Below are 17,635 nucleotides of genomic sequence, written 5' to 3'. Positions count from 1 at the left end.
AAACCCAAAAAATAGGAAAGGAAAAAAGAGAGCCAGTTATTGTAATGTGTTTTTTGGATGACGCTATTGCCCAAGATTACCATGGTCTTTTCCATAGGCTTTTCTTTCCACGGATAAACCTAATCTGTTTCCCCTTTTTACATTGACATTTCTGTGATACACAAGCCCTATTGATCAGCCCCACCTGTTTTTTCCACGATCCCTTTTGATCAGAATTCGACCCACCTTTTCTTTTTTTCTTCCTCTCCAAAAGAAAAGCTCTACTTTGTATTTTGTCCCTTCTGTGTTCAGCCCTGCGTGGCCAATAAAGAAGCATATATGTATGTGTATGTGTCTGCCTCCCCTCACCACTCAACAATCAGTGATAGTTTGTTTATATTGTTGCAACTTAGTAGTAGTTTGGCTAAAATGGCTAATAGCATAAGAACCAGAATTTAAAAAAAATAAATAAGTATTAGATTCAATTTGTTCAATTAAACTTTTTAAGACAGTGCTTCAGTATGGCCACAGTTCCATGACGGGAACAAGTAAGAGATAAAAACAAAATTATAAATTATATATAATAATTTATATAGGCGCAGGAGTGGCTGTGTGGTAAGTTGCTTGCTAACCAACCACATGGTTCCGGGTTCAGTCTCACTGTGTGGCATCTTGGGCAAGTGTCTTCTGCTATAGCCCCGGACCGACCAATGCCTTGTGAGTGGATTTGGTAGACGGAAACTGAAAGAAGCCTGTCGTATATATATATATATATATATCTATGTGTGTGTGTGTTTGTCCCCCTAGCATTGCTTGACAACCGATGCTGGTGTATTTACGTCCCCGTGACTTAGCGGTTCGGCAAAAAGAGACCGATAGAATAAGTACTGGGTTTACAAAAGATTAAGTCCTGGGATCGATTTGCTTGACTAAAGGTGGTGCTCCAGCATGACTGCAGTCAAATGGATGAAACATGTAAAAGAGAGAAAAAAGAAAGAGAGTATATATATATAAGTTTATTATGTAATTAGCAAGTGGGCAACTATGTTTATCTTAAATTATTATTCTAGTAATTTACTTTTTTTCTCTCATTCCTGGAGAGCAAGATTTTAATCATTTGCCACTGTAGTTCTGACTCTGACAAATACTGAGACCTCTATCAAAAATATTAGTGATATATATCTGTCATGAAAAGACAAAATAGAGTTTACAGCCTAATAATTTTTCCTTATTCCTCATGATATTGGGCAATTTTTAAGAGTTGGGAACCATCTTAAATGCTATTTTGCCACCACCTTTTCAGTTTTCACAACCTTCACTTCCTATGATTTTATTTTAGCCTCATGTCAATCTTGATGAAACAGACTTATGATCAAAGGTATTCCAACCATCCTGTATTCCTGTATATTAGGAACTACATTGTCTAATGTATCATTCTTTAAGACAGTAAAGTGTCAAGTTGAGAGAAATTTAGCTTCTGTTTCTAACAGACTGACTGACTTTGTAGAGGCTCACTCACTGGCTCAAGTTTTCAATTAGACTTTTGGGGTGCTACAGCTATAAATTAAATATTGTTAGCAAAAGTTAAGCTTTATTTTTTTGTTTTGTTCTAAGATGGTTACATGGATTCATGGCTGTAGGAGCCTCACAAAGAAATCTGCTTTGTTGGTTAGAGGAGCCAAAGGATTTTCCAGATATGATTCAGAGGAACTTTAAAGTTGTAAAGCTGTTGCAGCTTGGCTATGATAAACAACTACTACATAGATGTATTGAGAAAAGCACCATTCCAGCGTGATTGTTATTAGTGTGCCATACTGGCACTTGTGCGGTGGCACGTGAAAAAGCATTCGACCAAGGTCGTTGCCAATGGCGCTGGACTGGCTCCTGTGCAGGTGGCATGTAAAACCACCATTTGAGCATGGCCATTGCCAGTACCGCCTGACTGGTCCTTGTGCCGGTGGCACGTAAAAGCACGCACTACATTCTCAGAGTGGTTGGCGTTTTGAGTGGTCTCCTCTTTGACATAAATATCAGCAACATATTGGTGATGTTGCTGTAAATGGTTGAAGTAGTAATTATCAACAATAAAAGGTTATACATAAAAATACAAACATGAGAGTTTTTGTTCTCTAAGTGGTTTCCATTCTTTCCATGTTCATAGACAGAAACAGAAGGTCATCATATGACCACTGCATCTTATCTTCTGGAGGTTCTCAGTTTTATGGAAATGTATGATTTTTCCAATACATCCCATGATCAATGCACTTGTGTTGCAGGTTTGTTCACTGAATTGGCCATGATGTTGTTCTTGTGCTTATCTGGTTCAATAACGAATATGAAATTCCTCCAAGAAAATTTCAAATGCATATTTAAAACATTTTAAACAATTATTTGTGGAATTAGTCATCTCCTGGAGCCATGATATGATTATTAAGTCTTGTGCTTTTCATGTAATTTCAATGTTGTATTTCCTGTATAGGCATATGCCCAAAATGGAGGCGCAATGGCCCAGGGGTTAGGGCAGCGGACCTAGGATCGCGGTTTCGATTCCCAGACCGGGCGTTGTGAGTGTTTATTGAGCGAAAACACCTAAAGCTCCACGAGGCTCCGGCAGGGGGTGGTGGTGATCCCTGCTGTACTCTTTCACCTCAACTTTCTCTCACTCTTACTTCCTGTTTCTGTTGTACCTGTATTTCAAAGGGCCGGCCTTGTCACTCTCTGTGTCACGCTGAATATCCCCGAGAACTACATTAAGGGTACACGTGTCTGTGGAGTGCTCAGCCACTTACACGTTAATTTCACGAGCAGGCTGTTCCGTTGATCGGATCAACCGGACCCTCGTCGTCGTAACCGATGGAGAGCTTCCATATGCCCAAACTTGCAAGAATTGTGCAGATTCATCAACATGGACTTCAAGTGGTCTGATACAATGGTAGACTCCTCCTTATAATTTAAATGTTGTCATAGAGCCTTCTTCTCTTATGGTGTTAGCTCTGAAAGATGTCTTCCAATTTGTTAAGCTGTAACTTCTGATCAGCTTTAGTAAATGTATAGACTTAGGTGTTGTAGGTATCAATAACATTTTCAGTAGTTCTGGAGATTCTTTCAATAACGTTATGCTAATATTGCCATTAGAACAACACAACGATGATGTATTACCTTTCTGTTTCTTTGCTCCACAATAATAACATTTCTCACATGTAAACAATTGCCACAGTACTGATAGAATAGTTTACATTAGCTCAGCTATCGAAGAGACATTTAGCAAGTTGGCTGCAGCAAATTGTTACTGCCCTTTGGTTGGTGGCTTTTGTTTGTAATAAATGGAAAGCCTGTTTTTCCACAGCAGACTCTTGTCTAGTCATAGAATACCTAAAGGCATCAATATTGAGATATTCTTGAAGTTCTTTCTTGCTTTCCTCCTACCTGTTCCTTGTTGAATGTGAAGGCCTGCCTATCATACAATGCTTTATGTCACCCTTTTTGTTTGTTGCCTGCTCTTTGCGTATTTAGAAGTATCAGCATTGAGGCAGGATTGGCATTCACTTTTTTTTCCTTTCTTTTTTTATCCCCTGCCATCAGTTTCCTTACTTTGTGGGTTTGGAAAGATCTTTTACCATTATTATAACTTGTTTTTTGTCCATCTTCAATATCTATTTTTGTAATTGTTCAACTGACTTACCAATGACACAATGTGTGTGTGAGAGAGAGAATGGGTGATTTATTTGACTGACCAACGAAGGAGAAATCATTTACTGAACCAATCACTTCTAATATATTCTTAAACATTACATGTTTACGAATATTTTAACAATTCACTTCAAACAATCTGCATAAAATTGAATAAATATTATACACACCTTCAGTAAGAGATGGTAGCTAATAATATATGATTTTGTAGGTGTTTGTTTTGTAATTTTGACAGTCAATCAAGTAAGGACACACATATACACAGGATACGTGTGTGTGTGTGTGTGTTGTTCCTAAAAACTAATTTCTTCGGATAAGTATCATAGATTACGATGTTGAAAAAGATCTAAAGGGGGACTCCCCTTTTCCGTAATTTTTCAGTTTTGTCTATTGTACAAAAATTATTTCAAATGTGATTTTAGAAATTATAAATAATTTTTGAAGAATTCAAATTTCTGACGTGGAAAACATACTCGAATTTTGGCGCACTAAATAATTTCTGACTGAATATATGTAATATAGGTACGTATACATACAAACACACACGCGCGTGTATACAGTTATATATATATATATATATATATACCTGTGAGCGGAGAGAGAGAGAGAGAGGTGTGTGTTTGTTGATATATATATATATACACACACACGCCTGTGAGCAGGGAGGGAGAGAAAGAGAGAGAGAGGACCGTGTTTGTTGATATATATATATATATATATATATATATATATATATATATATACCTGTGAGCGGAGAGGGAGAGAGGTCTGTGTTTATATATATATATATATATACAATATGTGTGTGTGTGTATCTTTAGTTCAAATGGTATGAAATAAGCCTCTTACACTACTATTTTTAGTAGTTAGAAATTACACGAATATGTTGTATTAATAATTCTTAATTCATTGTTAGTAAAAATTGTTACTCAGGATGATGAGAATAATAATAAAACTCCAAACGAATAACATAATTTATTTCGAGGCCGACTTATTTATTACCAAGCAACTACTGCGTGTATAAGTCGAGTAGCGAGAAAGAGCGAGAGTTTGGCGATTTAGCGGGAAAATAACCACATTGTTGCCGGCTGCAGCGATGACGGTCGACACAAACAAGGATAATTCCAAAGCCGCTATGGCCTTGGAACCACCTGAACGTTTGTTTAAGGATGTTACCTATTATATTGTCGGCAACATCAGCGAAGAGGTAATAATCGTATTTGGTCAATTCTTTCATTTTATCACCTATAAGTATTGCAATCAACAAGAGTTCTGGTCTTTGATGTCGTTTCGCTCTCTTTTTATACCCTCCTCCTCCCTCCACTAATTTATATTCACCGCCGGTGCTCGCTGCGAGATAATTGTGGCCACAAAGTCAGGGATCAATTTATAATTGCAATCCAACCACAAACAGAATTAACTTTAATTTCACCACCGAAGTTGTATTATCGATTTTTATTTCATATTACTTTGACATTAATACTTCGGTTGAGCGATAGGACAGCACTTACTATTAATTTTTTTTATTTGTAGCTTTTAAAGAGTAGAAAAATGAAAATTAAAACGATGTGTCACTAAAGCCATGTATATATATATATATATATATATATTAATATGTTAGGTGTACTTCCTTTAGTTGAAATTTTTATTTTAAAGCAGTTAAAAGTTTACTTTCGATTTATCAATAATCTAAGCTTGGTTTTTTTAATGATCTGATCCAAGTTGTAGCTGGGTATTTTGAGGTGATCAGCAGCAACCCTGTTGAAATACCTTATATAATTTTGACTGATTTCTTTGAGGCGAAGATATCTATCTAGACACACACACATATATATACGATGTATATGTATATATATGATGTGTATATATGATATGATATATATGATGTGTGTATATATATATGATGTGTGTATATATATATATGATGTGTGTATATATATATATATATACGATGTGTGGGTATATATATATATATCATGTATATATATATATTTATATATATGTGATGTATATATATATATGAGGTATATATATTTATATTATATCTCTATATATGTATATATACATATGTATATATATGTGATGTATATATATATATATATGAGGTATATATATTTATATTATATCTCTATATATGTATATATACATATGTATATATATGTGAGGTATATATATTTATATGATTATATATATATATATGATAGATATATAATTTATATATATATATATGATTATTTTAGTAACTTAGCTAAGGAAATCAAATATTTCGCAGTTAGACAGCAATAGACATCTCAATAAATTTCTTGGAATCAACCCTGTTTTTCCCATCTAAAATGTCTCTTATTTTACAAGAGATCTTTCCTTCAGAATTTCCTACTATCTTTCTCTCTGGTTTTTAATTTGAATAAAAATTTTGTACGATCAGTAATTTATAATAAGTCACTTTATGGAAAATCGTAAACTCCGTTTAATATTGTTCAAGATGTTGAGATGTCTTTTACATGTGGACAGTTATTCACGCTTCACTTGTGCTGAATCTTGTCAAGTGTGGATGGAGATTCTACATTTGTTTTTCATGTGAAATATTTCTACCGATACCTTTTTTTTTTATCATCTTGATATGTAGCTTCTTTAATTTCATAGAATCTTTAAGGTTCTTAAATATATATATATAGTGCGTAGATTTTGTTCTGAGAACATAAGGATAAAATAAAAGTACAGATGATATTTTCTTCATAATGAAAATAATAAAACAAGTGTATTTAGGAAGATTTATTGGATTTATTAAGATTTATGTAAAGATATAAAGCAAAAATACGAATATAGATTTATTTATTTTAAGAATTTGAACCGCATAAACTGGTTACTAAGTTGATTACATAATATTAGTTTGCTTGAGAAAGAAGTGTATTGCGGTGTTTGTCTGTGAAAAAAAATGTCCAAGTTAAGATTTCTAAAACGAAACCATTATTTATTGTTGATGGCAGAAACGGTAGAGCGTCGGACCAAATACCTTCCAGTATATAGTTACCTCCCTTTACGTTCAGAGGTTCAAATCCCACTGAGGTCAACTTTGCTTTTTATCCTTCCATGGGGGGGGGGGCGATTACATAAAGTATCGATCACGAATTGGAACCGATCACATCGATTATTCCCTCCTTCTACGATCTGTAATCTTGTACCAATGTTAGAAATCATAAAGAAAACATTGTGGTAGTTCTGAGATCAAATCTAGCTGAGACCAACGCCAGAGTCGATACAATGTGTAACTGTAATATATAAAGATCGATTTACTCAATTATGTTTTCTGGCCTTCTTTGTTAAACTAAGAAATCCTTGGGCCGGTCAGTATCAGAAGATTTCTTCCCCTCTCCGTCTCGAGTCTCACAACTTACCATGTTTCGACTTTTTCTGTAGGATTCACTGAATAATTTGAAAATATATTCGTAACTGAATCAAAAATTGTTGACAAAATATTAAAATGTGATAAACTCAACAATTTATATTTTAAGTGAGGATCCACTGCCTCTTAGTTTTGCTTGAAAAACTTAAAAGGGCACCTCAGCTTTTATCGAATAAAGCGATGTTGGTTGTCGAAACTATAGCTTTGGTTCTTAAACATATCGAGAGAACCAGCTTCTGTTGTTATTGTAGTTTAGCCTCGAGTCAGTCATGATCGAACGGATCAATGATCAAAATCCTTCCAACCGTAACAATCTTGAGTTTTTGTTTATCTAGGACTACGCTGTCCAAAGTGTGTTTTCTTTTTTTAAACAACATTGTGATTGGAGGGAAATTTGGCTGCTACTTTTAGCTGTTCGGCCACCCCGGCAGACATTCCCTCGGTTTGGTCTCCTATATTTATTTGTTTACCTCTTGTTCAGTCCTGATCAAGCTGACATATGATCAAAAGCACTCCAGCGGTGACCATCGTTTCAGATATGGTTGCGTGTTATTCGGTTTCTCAACAAATGTAGAGAACGCTACCCCGTGAATCCAGCAGGTCTAGCGACCTTGTAAAGGTTCCCAGAACGTGATGTCGAACTTGGGTTAGGTCCCTCTGTTCCTGATGTCAGAACGTATGATTTATTTATATTCTATACTTTACTAGCAGTATCGCCCGGCGTTGCTCGGGTTTGTAAGGGAAATAACTATATAAGCATTTTTAGAGATGTAAAGTATAATAGCCATCTCAATATGGCTAACTACAAAGGGGGTGGTGGATGTTACTGTAGCTTTTAACGTTCTGAGATTTAATAATACATTTTTAGAGAGTTACTTCCCTTATATAATAGCAAAAAATTGCATTAAAAATGGGAAAAAATTATGTTAAAATTTTTTTAAAATCGTAGACTCATCGTAGACGCGCGCTAATACCCAGAAGGGCTCGATATGTATCATGACTATATGACTGCACCGCAAAATGTGGGAGTAGTTAGGAATCTAAATCGTAGGAGACAGACAGCACACAACCTCACTTTTGTATATATAGATATGTTCATACTCTACTTCATAATTCATCATGGTGTGTTTCTTATTTTATATAACCATTGCAGATCAACATCATTATCATTATCCTTCACTTTATTTTTACTTTTGTATCCCAAATTTGTTGTTTTGCCCCCACTTCGGCTTTGATGGAACAGGTCTGTGATCGAAAGACATTCCAACTGTTAAAATTGTGAGGGTTTGTGAAGGCCATGGCTGGAAGCCACTTCAAGACTGAGACAAATAATTTTAAAAAATGTCCCCTCACTTTTTTAAGAAAGTAAATTGGGATTTATAGGAGATTTAGCTGCTATTTATAGCAGGTCGAGCGACCCCGTGAAGACTTGTATTTCATGAATGTTGGTTTTGGTTCAGTTCCTACAATGTATGTGGTGGTGGTGGTGGTGATTGTTACAATATTCCACTGTTTGAATGCTTTGCTGATGCAGACTCTTTAATTTCCTGGGATTCTACTGTTTACCACACACACACATGCATGTATATATATATATATATATATATATATGTGTGTGTGTGCATAGATTGTTTGAAATACTTTCTTTTTCTTTATATATATATAAAAGATGGAGGTGGAAATAGCACAGGAGTAAGTCTAAGACATTTCAATTTAAGAGAGAATTTAATAAAAAATTATCTAAAGAAAATATTTCCAGTTTCAATGTATCTCATCTTACTAAATATCAGTAAAAATTTATATAAATTTTAAGTAAAAACAGCTTGTCTTCTATCTGGGGGTCAAGGGGTAAGAAGCTTGCTTCCAACCACATGGTTCCAGGTTCAGTCCCACTGCATGGCACCTTGGGCAAGTGTCTTCTACTATAGCCTCAGGCCGACCAAAGCCTTGTGAGTGGATTTGGTAGATGCAAACTGAAAGGAGCCCCTCGTGTATATGTTCTTACATTTATGTGTGTGTGTCCAATGAGGAAACTAGGGATAGATGAATGGTTAGTGAGAGCCATATACAGGGACACTGTCAGTAAGGTGGAGGTTGGCAACGAGTACAGTGAAGAATTCCGGGTAGAGGTAGGGGTCCACCAAGGTTCAGTCCTTAGCTCCCTCCGATTTATCATAGTCCTCCAGGCAATAACGGGGTAATTCAAGACAAGATGCCCCTGGGAGCTTCTATATGCTGTTGACCTAGCTCTAATTGCTGAGTCACTATCAGAACTAGAGGAGAAGTTTCAAATGTGGAAACAAGGATTAGAATTGAAGGGCCTTAGAGTCAACCTAGCTAAAACCAAAGTCCTAATCAGTAGGAAGGCAGGCAAACCACAAATCCCTTCAGGTAGATGGCCCTGCTCGATCTGTAGAAAAGGCGTAGGTAGAAACTCTGTAAGATGAACCCAGTGTAAACTATGAACACATAAGAGGTGCAACAATATCAAAGGAAAGCTAACTGGGAGGATAGCCTTTGTATGTGGCAGATGCTCGGGAGCTGTAAATAACACTGAAAATGTGCAGAGAACAACTTCCGCCACATTCCAGGGAGAAAAACTAAAAGTAGTTGATAGCTTCCGTTACCTAGGTGACCAAGTCAGTAGCGGGGGAGGGTGCGCTAGAATAAGAATAGCCTGGGCTATGTTCAGAGAGCTCTTACCTCTGCTGGTGACAAAGGGCCTCTCGCTCAGAGTAAAAGGTAGACTGTACGACGCATGTGTACGAACAGCAGTGAAACATGGGCTGTGACTGCTGAGGACATGCGTAAGCTCTCAAGGAATGAAGCCAGCATCTTCTGATGGATGTGTAATGTCAGTGTGCACACTTCACAGAGTGTTAGTGCCTTGAGAGAAAGGTTGGACCTAAGAAGCATCAGATGTGGTGTGCAAGAGAGATGACTACGCTGGTATGGTCATGTGGCAAGAATGGATGTGGATAGCTGTGTGAAAAAGTGCAACACCCTAGCGTTTGAGGGAACCTGTGGAAGAGGTAGACCCAGGAAGACCTGGGATGAGGTAGTGAAGCATGGCCTTCAAACATTGGGCCTCACCGAGGCAATGACTAGTGACCGGGACCTCTGGAAATATGCTGTGCTTCAGAAGACTTGGCAAGCGCAAGTGAGACCATAACCTTCTCAGCAAGTGCAAGTGAGACCATAAACTTCTCAGCAAGCACAAGTGAGACCATAACCTTGTGGCCTATGCCAGGGGTGTAACCAGTCCAATTATGCATGCCTTTCCTTCATTGGACACTACACTCTGCTTGCGAAGACCTGTTAAGGCAAGTGAAATCTAAATCAAACTCGATTGCGAAGACCAGTTGAGGCAAGTGAAATCGAAATCGAAGTCGAAATCAAATTCAGTGACTAGCATCCGTTGCTAGTGGAGCGCTAAGAGTACCATACAGGTGAGATCATTGCCAGAGCAACAAGCTGGCTTCCGTGCTGATGGCATGTTAAAAACACCATTCGAGCATGATTGTTACCTACATCGCCTTACTAGCACTTGTGCTGGTGGCACGTAAAAGAAAACATTCGAGCGAGGTCGTTACCAGTGCTGCTGGACTGGCTCCTGTGCAGGTGGCACATAAAAAGCACCATTTGAGCATGGCCATTGCCAGTACCACCTAACTGGCTCTCGTGCCGGTAGCACGTAAAAGCACCCACTACACTCTAGGAGTGGTTGGTGTTAGGAAGGGCATCCAGCTGTAGCAACTCTGCCAGATCAGACTGGAGTCTGGTGCAGCCATCTGGTTCACCAGACCTCAGTCAAATCATCCAATCCACGCTAGCATGGAAAGCGGACGTTAAACGATGATGATTATGCCTTTGTGTCTGTGTTTATGTCCCTGAAACTTAGCGGTTTGGCAAAAGAGGCCAATAGAATAAGTCCTAGGGTCAATTTCTTTTAGTAAAGGCGGTGCCCCAGCATAGCTGCTTTCAAATGACTGAAATGTGTAAAATAATAAAAAAGAGTATATTTGATAAGATGGGACACATGAAACCGGTAATATTTTGTTTATATAATTTTTAATTAAATTCCCTCTTAAATTGAAATGTCTTAGATTTACTTCTCTATTATTTCCACCTCCATCTTTTATATATAAAAATTTGATTTGTATAGGTCTCTAATCTTTTTTCGACTATATGTATGTATGTATGAATGAATGAAATCTAGACATTAAACACATATCTAATTCAAAACACTAGCAATAGCCTGCAGTCATGAAGAAAAGTACTAATAAATATAGTTTTGTTCACTTCTTACTCTTTCTTTTGTTTTTACGCATGCTGCCTTCTTGGATTTTTGTAGATATTCGAGGGTACCATGCAAGTTGTGTTAATAAAGCCTGTGATTACTAAGATTAATTAAACTGACTTAATTACCTTTTTATAGCATGTTGTGCAAAAAATAAAACACCATATTTTATTCATTATAAGTGATAGAAGCAGTCTTTGTTCCAAACAGCAATCTGTTTATCCTACTTAACATGGATATATAATAAGAAAGCCACAATATGGCAATATTTGTTTTAAGAAAGCATCTTGTGTAGAAGTGTAATACAAAGGAGTATCAGTAGCCAATGAAAAGTGTCAAACAGTAGTGGTGGAATTGCTAGGTCCCAGGATTTCTGCATATTTGCACATCATTGGTAGCAGTGGTAGCAAGTATTCACTATCAACCACATCATCATCGTCATCAATATTTAACATTAGTTTTCCATGCTGGCATGGGTTAGGTGGCTTGACAGGAACTGGTTGCTCCAAGTTCCATAGTCTGTTTTGGTTTATTTCTACAGTTGGATGCCCTTCCTAATGCCAACCACTTTATAGAATGTACTTGGTGCTTTTTACTTGGCACCAGCACCCACAAATTTTTATGTCCACTGATATAAAAAAAAAATGTGATTAACAAATAACTGGTGGGCTGGGTAAAAATTTGTTATTATCATACTTCAGGATTTTTTAAAGACATTATGATTCCAGAACGTTTCTGTTTGACCCCTGTGTGATTATTTAAATTTAATTTTTCCATATTTTCAGGTTCAAAGAATTCTGAATGCTGGTGGTGCCAAAAAGGATACGTATCTCAGTGAGATGGTTAGCCATGTCATTGCTGATGATGTTGACAATGATGAATATTCAGAAGCGAGAGAATTGTTTGAATTACCTGTTGTCACTGTAAGCAAGCTTTCATTTATTCTGTTATTAATTTACCATAAATGTATTGTGAGTGTTGAGATATTTGTTTCTTTAAATTAAGAATGTCTGACTGTATTTGGTCTCAATGTACAGCAAGTGTCTGCTACCATTCATAGTTTCATGTTGATCAACGCCTTGAGAATTAAATATTAGGTTGTCTCACATGAAATGTCGCATTTGAAAAAGGAAACATTAAATATATTTTTTAAATTTCAGAATATTTATTTTTTTAATCAAAATATGATCCTTGTTCATTTATGACCTTCATCCAACATTCCTCTAAGGCATATATTCCATCTTCAAAGAATTTGTCATCTTTTACACTGATAAACTGTTCGAATGTTTCAATTACCTCTTCTTTATTTAAGAATGTTTTATTACATATAGCAAGCTCGAAGTGTTTAAATATGTGATAATCAGTAGGAGAGGTATGAGGAGAATAAGGAGGATGTGCCAAAATTTCATAATTCAGGCTTTGCAACTTGTGGACCGTAGCTTGAGAAGTGTGAGGCCGTGCATTATCATGAAGCAAAATTGGGTCATCTCTAGACACTAATCTGGGTTTCTTCTTTATTAATTTTTCATGCATGCAACCAATTTCCTGACAATAGGATGTTGTTACAGTTTTTCTTTGTTGCAAAAATGAATACTGAATAACCCCCTTTGTTGACCACCATAAAGTGACCATCAACTTTTTAGGGTGCAATGGTAGTTTTAGGTAGTGTTTTGGTGACTCTCCTGCATCTAACCACTGTCCTGTCCTCTTCCTGTTATCAAAGAGTATCCATTTCTCATCACACGTAATAAGTCGATACAAAAATGGTTCTATTTCCAACCGAGAAATCAACATGGAACACACTGAAAGGCATCTATTTCTTTGAATCCCATTAAGTTGATGGGGAACAAACCTATCCATCTTCTTGGCTTCTCCAATTTTCTTCAAGTGTCGAGAAGCAGTTGCAGAAGGTCTCTGGAGTTCTGATCCGATTTTTCGGACTGTTGTTCTCGGATTTCGTTTAACCAAAGCATTCAATTCATCATGCCGAATAACTGATTTTGGTCTTCCTCTTGATTCATTTTTAAGGCTTTCATTTCCTGGACGAAGTCTTTGGAACCACCTCTGAACAGTTCTAATGTCAACAGAATCATTACCAAAAGCCCGCTTGATGTTTCGTAGAGCTTCGGTGGCTGAGTGACCCAACTTGTATTCGTACAAGAAAATAACTCGGTGTTGTTCAGTTGTCAACATTGTCATAAGTGCTGTGGGCAGCAATTCTGAATAAAAGAATTGTCTAGAAAAAAAGGAGTTAAGAGTAAAGACAAGCATATACATAGAAACTCATTAAAAGTCCATTTATAGATAATAACTCATAAGAAATCCATTTAAAATATGACATTTCATGAGACAACCTAATTTGCTCGGTAGTAATGGCTGTGTGATAAGAAGTTTGCTTGCCAACCATATGGTTTCAGGTTCAGTCCCACTGCATGGCACTTGGGCAAGTGTCTTCTACTATAGCCCTGGGCTGACCAAAGCCTTCTGAGTGGATTTGGTAGTTGGAAACTGAAAGAAGCCCATCATCATCATCTTTTAATGTCTGTTGTCCATGCTGGCATGGGTTGGACGGTTTGACCAATGCTGGTAAACTGAGGGGCTGTGGCAGACTCCAGTCTGATTTGGCATGATTTATACAGCTGGATGCCCTTCCTAACGCCAACCACTCTGAGAGTGTAATGGGTGCTTTTATGTGCCAGTTGCATGACACCATATATATATATTTATATATATATATATACCTTGACATAGCTGGATAGTTGTAAATAAGTGTCACTATCATGCAAACAATGTCCTTCATTTTCAGCCTTCTGTAAAAACATGTCTGATCATGGAGAAATTCTACCTTACTTGAAAAAACAGGTGAAGGTTGGTGTCAGGAAAGGCATCCAACTGTAGAAAATCCACCTCAACAAATTCCATCCTATTCATGCTACCATAGAGAAGTGGAGATTAAAATGATGATGATGGTGGTGATGATGAAGTACTGTCCAGTTATAACCTGTTTTGTACAACAGGAATTTAACACCATATGGTGCTACTTCCACTATCAAAATCATCATATTTGCTGTTACTTATTATTGCCATTTCTTCTTACAATTATTTCCAGTCTAACCACAATCACCTTCTCTGTCGGCACCATCACCACCATCTTCACCTCCACCATCACCACCATCCTCACCTCCACCATCACCACCATCCTCACCTCCACCATCACCACCATCCTCACCTCCACCATCACCACCATCCTCACCTCCACCATCACCACCATCCTCACCTCCACCATCACCACCATCTTCACCTCCACCATCACCACCACCACTAACATCTTTACTGTAAAGCATGTTCTTCCACATCTTTTTTCTTTTTCTTTTTATTTGCTGGAACAGTTCTGCAAACAATACTTGGCACCATTCCAAATATGTACAGATATTTGATGTACAAGATCATTTTCGGGTTGTATGTTTTGGTGTCTCTAACGTATCCATTTTGATGCAGTCTTTCAGATTCTTTCAGCTGATCTGTTGTTAACTATTTTAATTCTTATTTTTAATTAAAATCTTGAGGTAAAGCTGATTATAATGTTAAGATATTTGGAAATTGCACCAACATAATATATGACACCAACATAATATATGACAGTTGGTCAACGTATATATTCTCTTTTACTCGTTTCAGTCATTTGACTGTGGCCATGCTGGAGCACCGCCTTTAGTTGAGCAAATTGACCCCAGGATTTATTCTTTCGGTCCCTTTTGCTGAACAGCTAAGTTACAGAGACATAACTGCACCAGCATCAGTTGTCAAGCAATGTTGAGGGGGACAAATACAAGCACACACACAGAGACACATACATGTTTATATTTATATATATTTCTTTACTACCCACAAGGGGCTAAACATAGAGGGGACAAACAAGGACAGACAAACGGATTAAGTCGATTACATCGACCCCAGTGCGTAACTGGTACTTAATTTATCGATCCCGAAAGGATGAAAGGCAAAGTCGACCTCGGCGGAATTTGAACTCGGAACGTAACGACAGACAAAATACTGCTACGAATTTCGCCCGGCGTGCTAACGTTTCTACCAGCTCGCCGCCTAATATTTTATATTTATATATATATATGACAGGTTTCTTTCAGTTTCCCCTCTACCAAATCCACTCACAAGGCTTTGGTTGGCCCAAAGCTATAGTAGAAGACATTTGCCCAAGGCACCATGCAGTGGGACTGAACTCAGAACTATGCGGTTGATATATATTTTTTTTTACCTTTTACTTGTTTCAGTCATTGGACTGCAGCCATGCTGGGACACTGCCTTGAATTTTTAGTCGAATGAATCAACCCCAGTGCTTTCTTTTTTGAAGCCTGGTGCTTATACTGTCACTTTCTTTTATGAACTGCTAGGTTATGAGGGTGACACATGCAAAAGGCACACATGCCAGTGACACATAAAAGGGGAACCTGTGCTGGTGACATGTAGAAGAGATCCAGTACACTCAGTAAAGTGAATGGCATTAGGAAGGGCATTTAGCTGTAGAAACCAAGCCAAAACAGAATGTGGAGCCTGATGTAGTTTTCTGGATTACCAGCTCCAGTCAAACTGTCTGACCCATACCAGCAGGGAAAATGAATACTAAATGATGAGGAAGATGATGATCTCTCTCTCTCTGTATATATATATATATATATATCATCATCATCACGTGACCGACCAGACCATCAGATGTTGTTACACATCGCTGGTCACAATGCGTTCGCATTGTTTTAGCCTTCGAATGACGCCACCCCGCTGGCTAAGCGAGCAGGCCAACAGAAGAAAGAGTGGTGAAAGAGTACAGCAGGGATCATCACCCCCTGCCGGAGCCTCGTGGAGCTTTTAGGTGTTTTCGCTCAATAAACACTCACAACGCCCGGTCTGGGAATCGAAACCGCGATCCTGCGACCGCGAGTCCCGTGCCCTAACCACTAGGCCATTGCGCCTCCACATTATATATATATCATCATCATCATCATCATCATCGTTTAGCGTCCGTTTTCCATGCTAGCATATATATATATGTCGGTGGCACATAAAAACACCATCTGAGCGTGGACGTTCGCCAGCCTCGTCTGGCACCTGTGTCGGTGGCACATAAAATCACCCACTACACTCTCGGAGTGGTTGGCGTTAGGAAGGGCATCCAGCTGTAGAAACACTGCCAGATCTGACTGGCCTGGTGCAGCCTTCGGGCTCCCCAGACCCCAGTTGAACCGTCCAACCCATGCTAGCATGGAAAGCGGATGTTAAATGATGATGATGATGATGATGATATATATATATATATATATATATATATATATATATATACATACATACACATATGCACACATGCAGTGAGGTTTACCCTTATTCAAATGGTTCTCTAAGCAACCTACATAAAAAGCTGGAATTTGATCAACAAACAATGAGCAGACTACACGTGCATATAGGTGACCGGGAGTCCATTAGCTTAACGAGATGAAATTTTAACAAACCACTTGTCTCCTAGCAAATTAGTATTTTCTTATGGTTAGACATATTTTGATGGGATGGAACTTTGGAAACAAGGACACCACTTGAATAACAGTGATGTTTTTTATAACTGTCATATGGTGTCAAGAAAAAAGATACACACACACTCACATTCGACTTCCTTTAGTTTCTGTCTACGAACCCAGTCTCAATGCTTATGTTGACCTGAGGCTTTAGTAGAAGACCCTTGCCCAAGGTACTACTTGGTGGGTCTGTATCAGCACATTACTTTACTTAACCCTTTAATCCAAATGAGGCAGAGATTTCCAAGCTTCCCAATTTCCATTTACAGAGGAACATGCTTAGAGCAGTAGGATTAATACAACAATGAAGACTTAGGAAGACACACCTATTTCAAAGTGTTGGGGTTCTCAGAATCAAACTGAACAAGAATGCTGTATTGCAGAATTATGATCCCATAAAAAAAAACATGAAGATATATGTCAAAGGTGGCTTATCTAATCATTTATTGATTTTTATCTTCATTTCTCCATACTGGAATTGGTTAGAGAGATACTTATTAGCGGTATTATTTCATGGTTGCATGCTCTTCTTACCGTCAACCTGTCTTTTAAGTTAAAGATTTATTTTTATTCCACTAGACTCAAAAAAGTGTGGAGCTACAGAATATATTGTTCACAGAGAATGTGAGCACGACATCATTTTTTGTTCAGATGGTCTCATGCGAAGTAGCAGAAATAAAAACA

The 17,635-nt window shown here is 37.6% G+C and overlaps 1 protein-coding gene across 1 annotated transcript in view; it reads left to right on the top strand.

The window, feature by feature from the left end:
• The first annotated feature begins 4,696 nt into the window (after positions 1-4,696).
• The window catches only part of LOC115212365 (PAX-interacting protein 1-like), a 51,620-nt gene continuing 38,681 nt past the window's right edge, over positions 4,697-17,635 (top strand). The window contains exons 1-2 of the mRNA XM_029781240.2: positions 4,697-4,876; positions 12,158-12,295. Coding sequence (XP_029637100.1) covers positions 4,766-4,876; positions 12,158-12,295 — 249 coding nt within the window. The 5' untranslated portion in view covers positions 4,697-4,765. The remainder of the gene's footprint in view (positions 4,877-12,157; positions 12,296-17,635) is intronic.

Source organism: Octopus sinensis, linkage group LG5, assembly GCF_006345805.1.
Source record: "Octopus sinensis linkage group LG5, ASM634580v1, whole genome shotgun sequence".
Taxonomy (NCBI): Eukaryota; Metazoa; Mollusca; class Cephalopoda; order Octopoda; family Octopodidae; genus Octopus; species Octopus sinensis.
The sequence above is the reverse complement of the archived record's forward strand: the minus strand, read 5'-3'. Positions and strand labels throughout refer to the sequence as shown.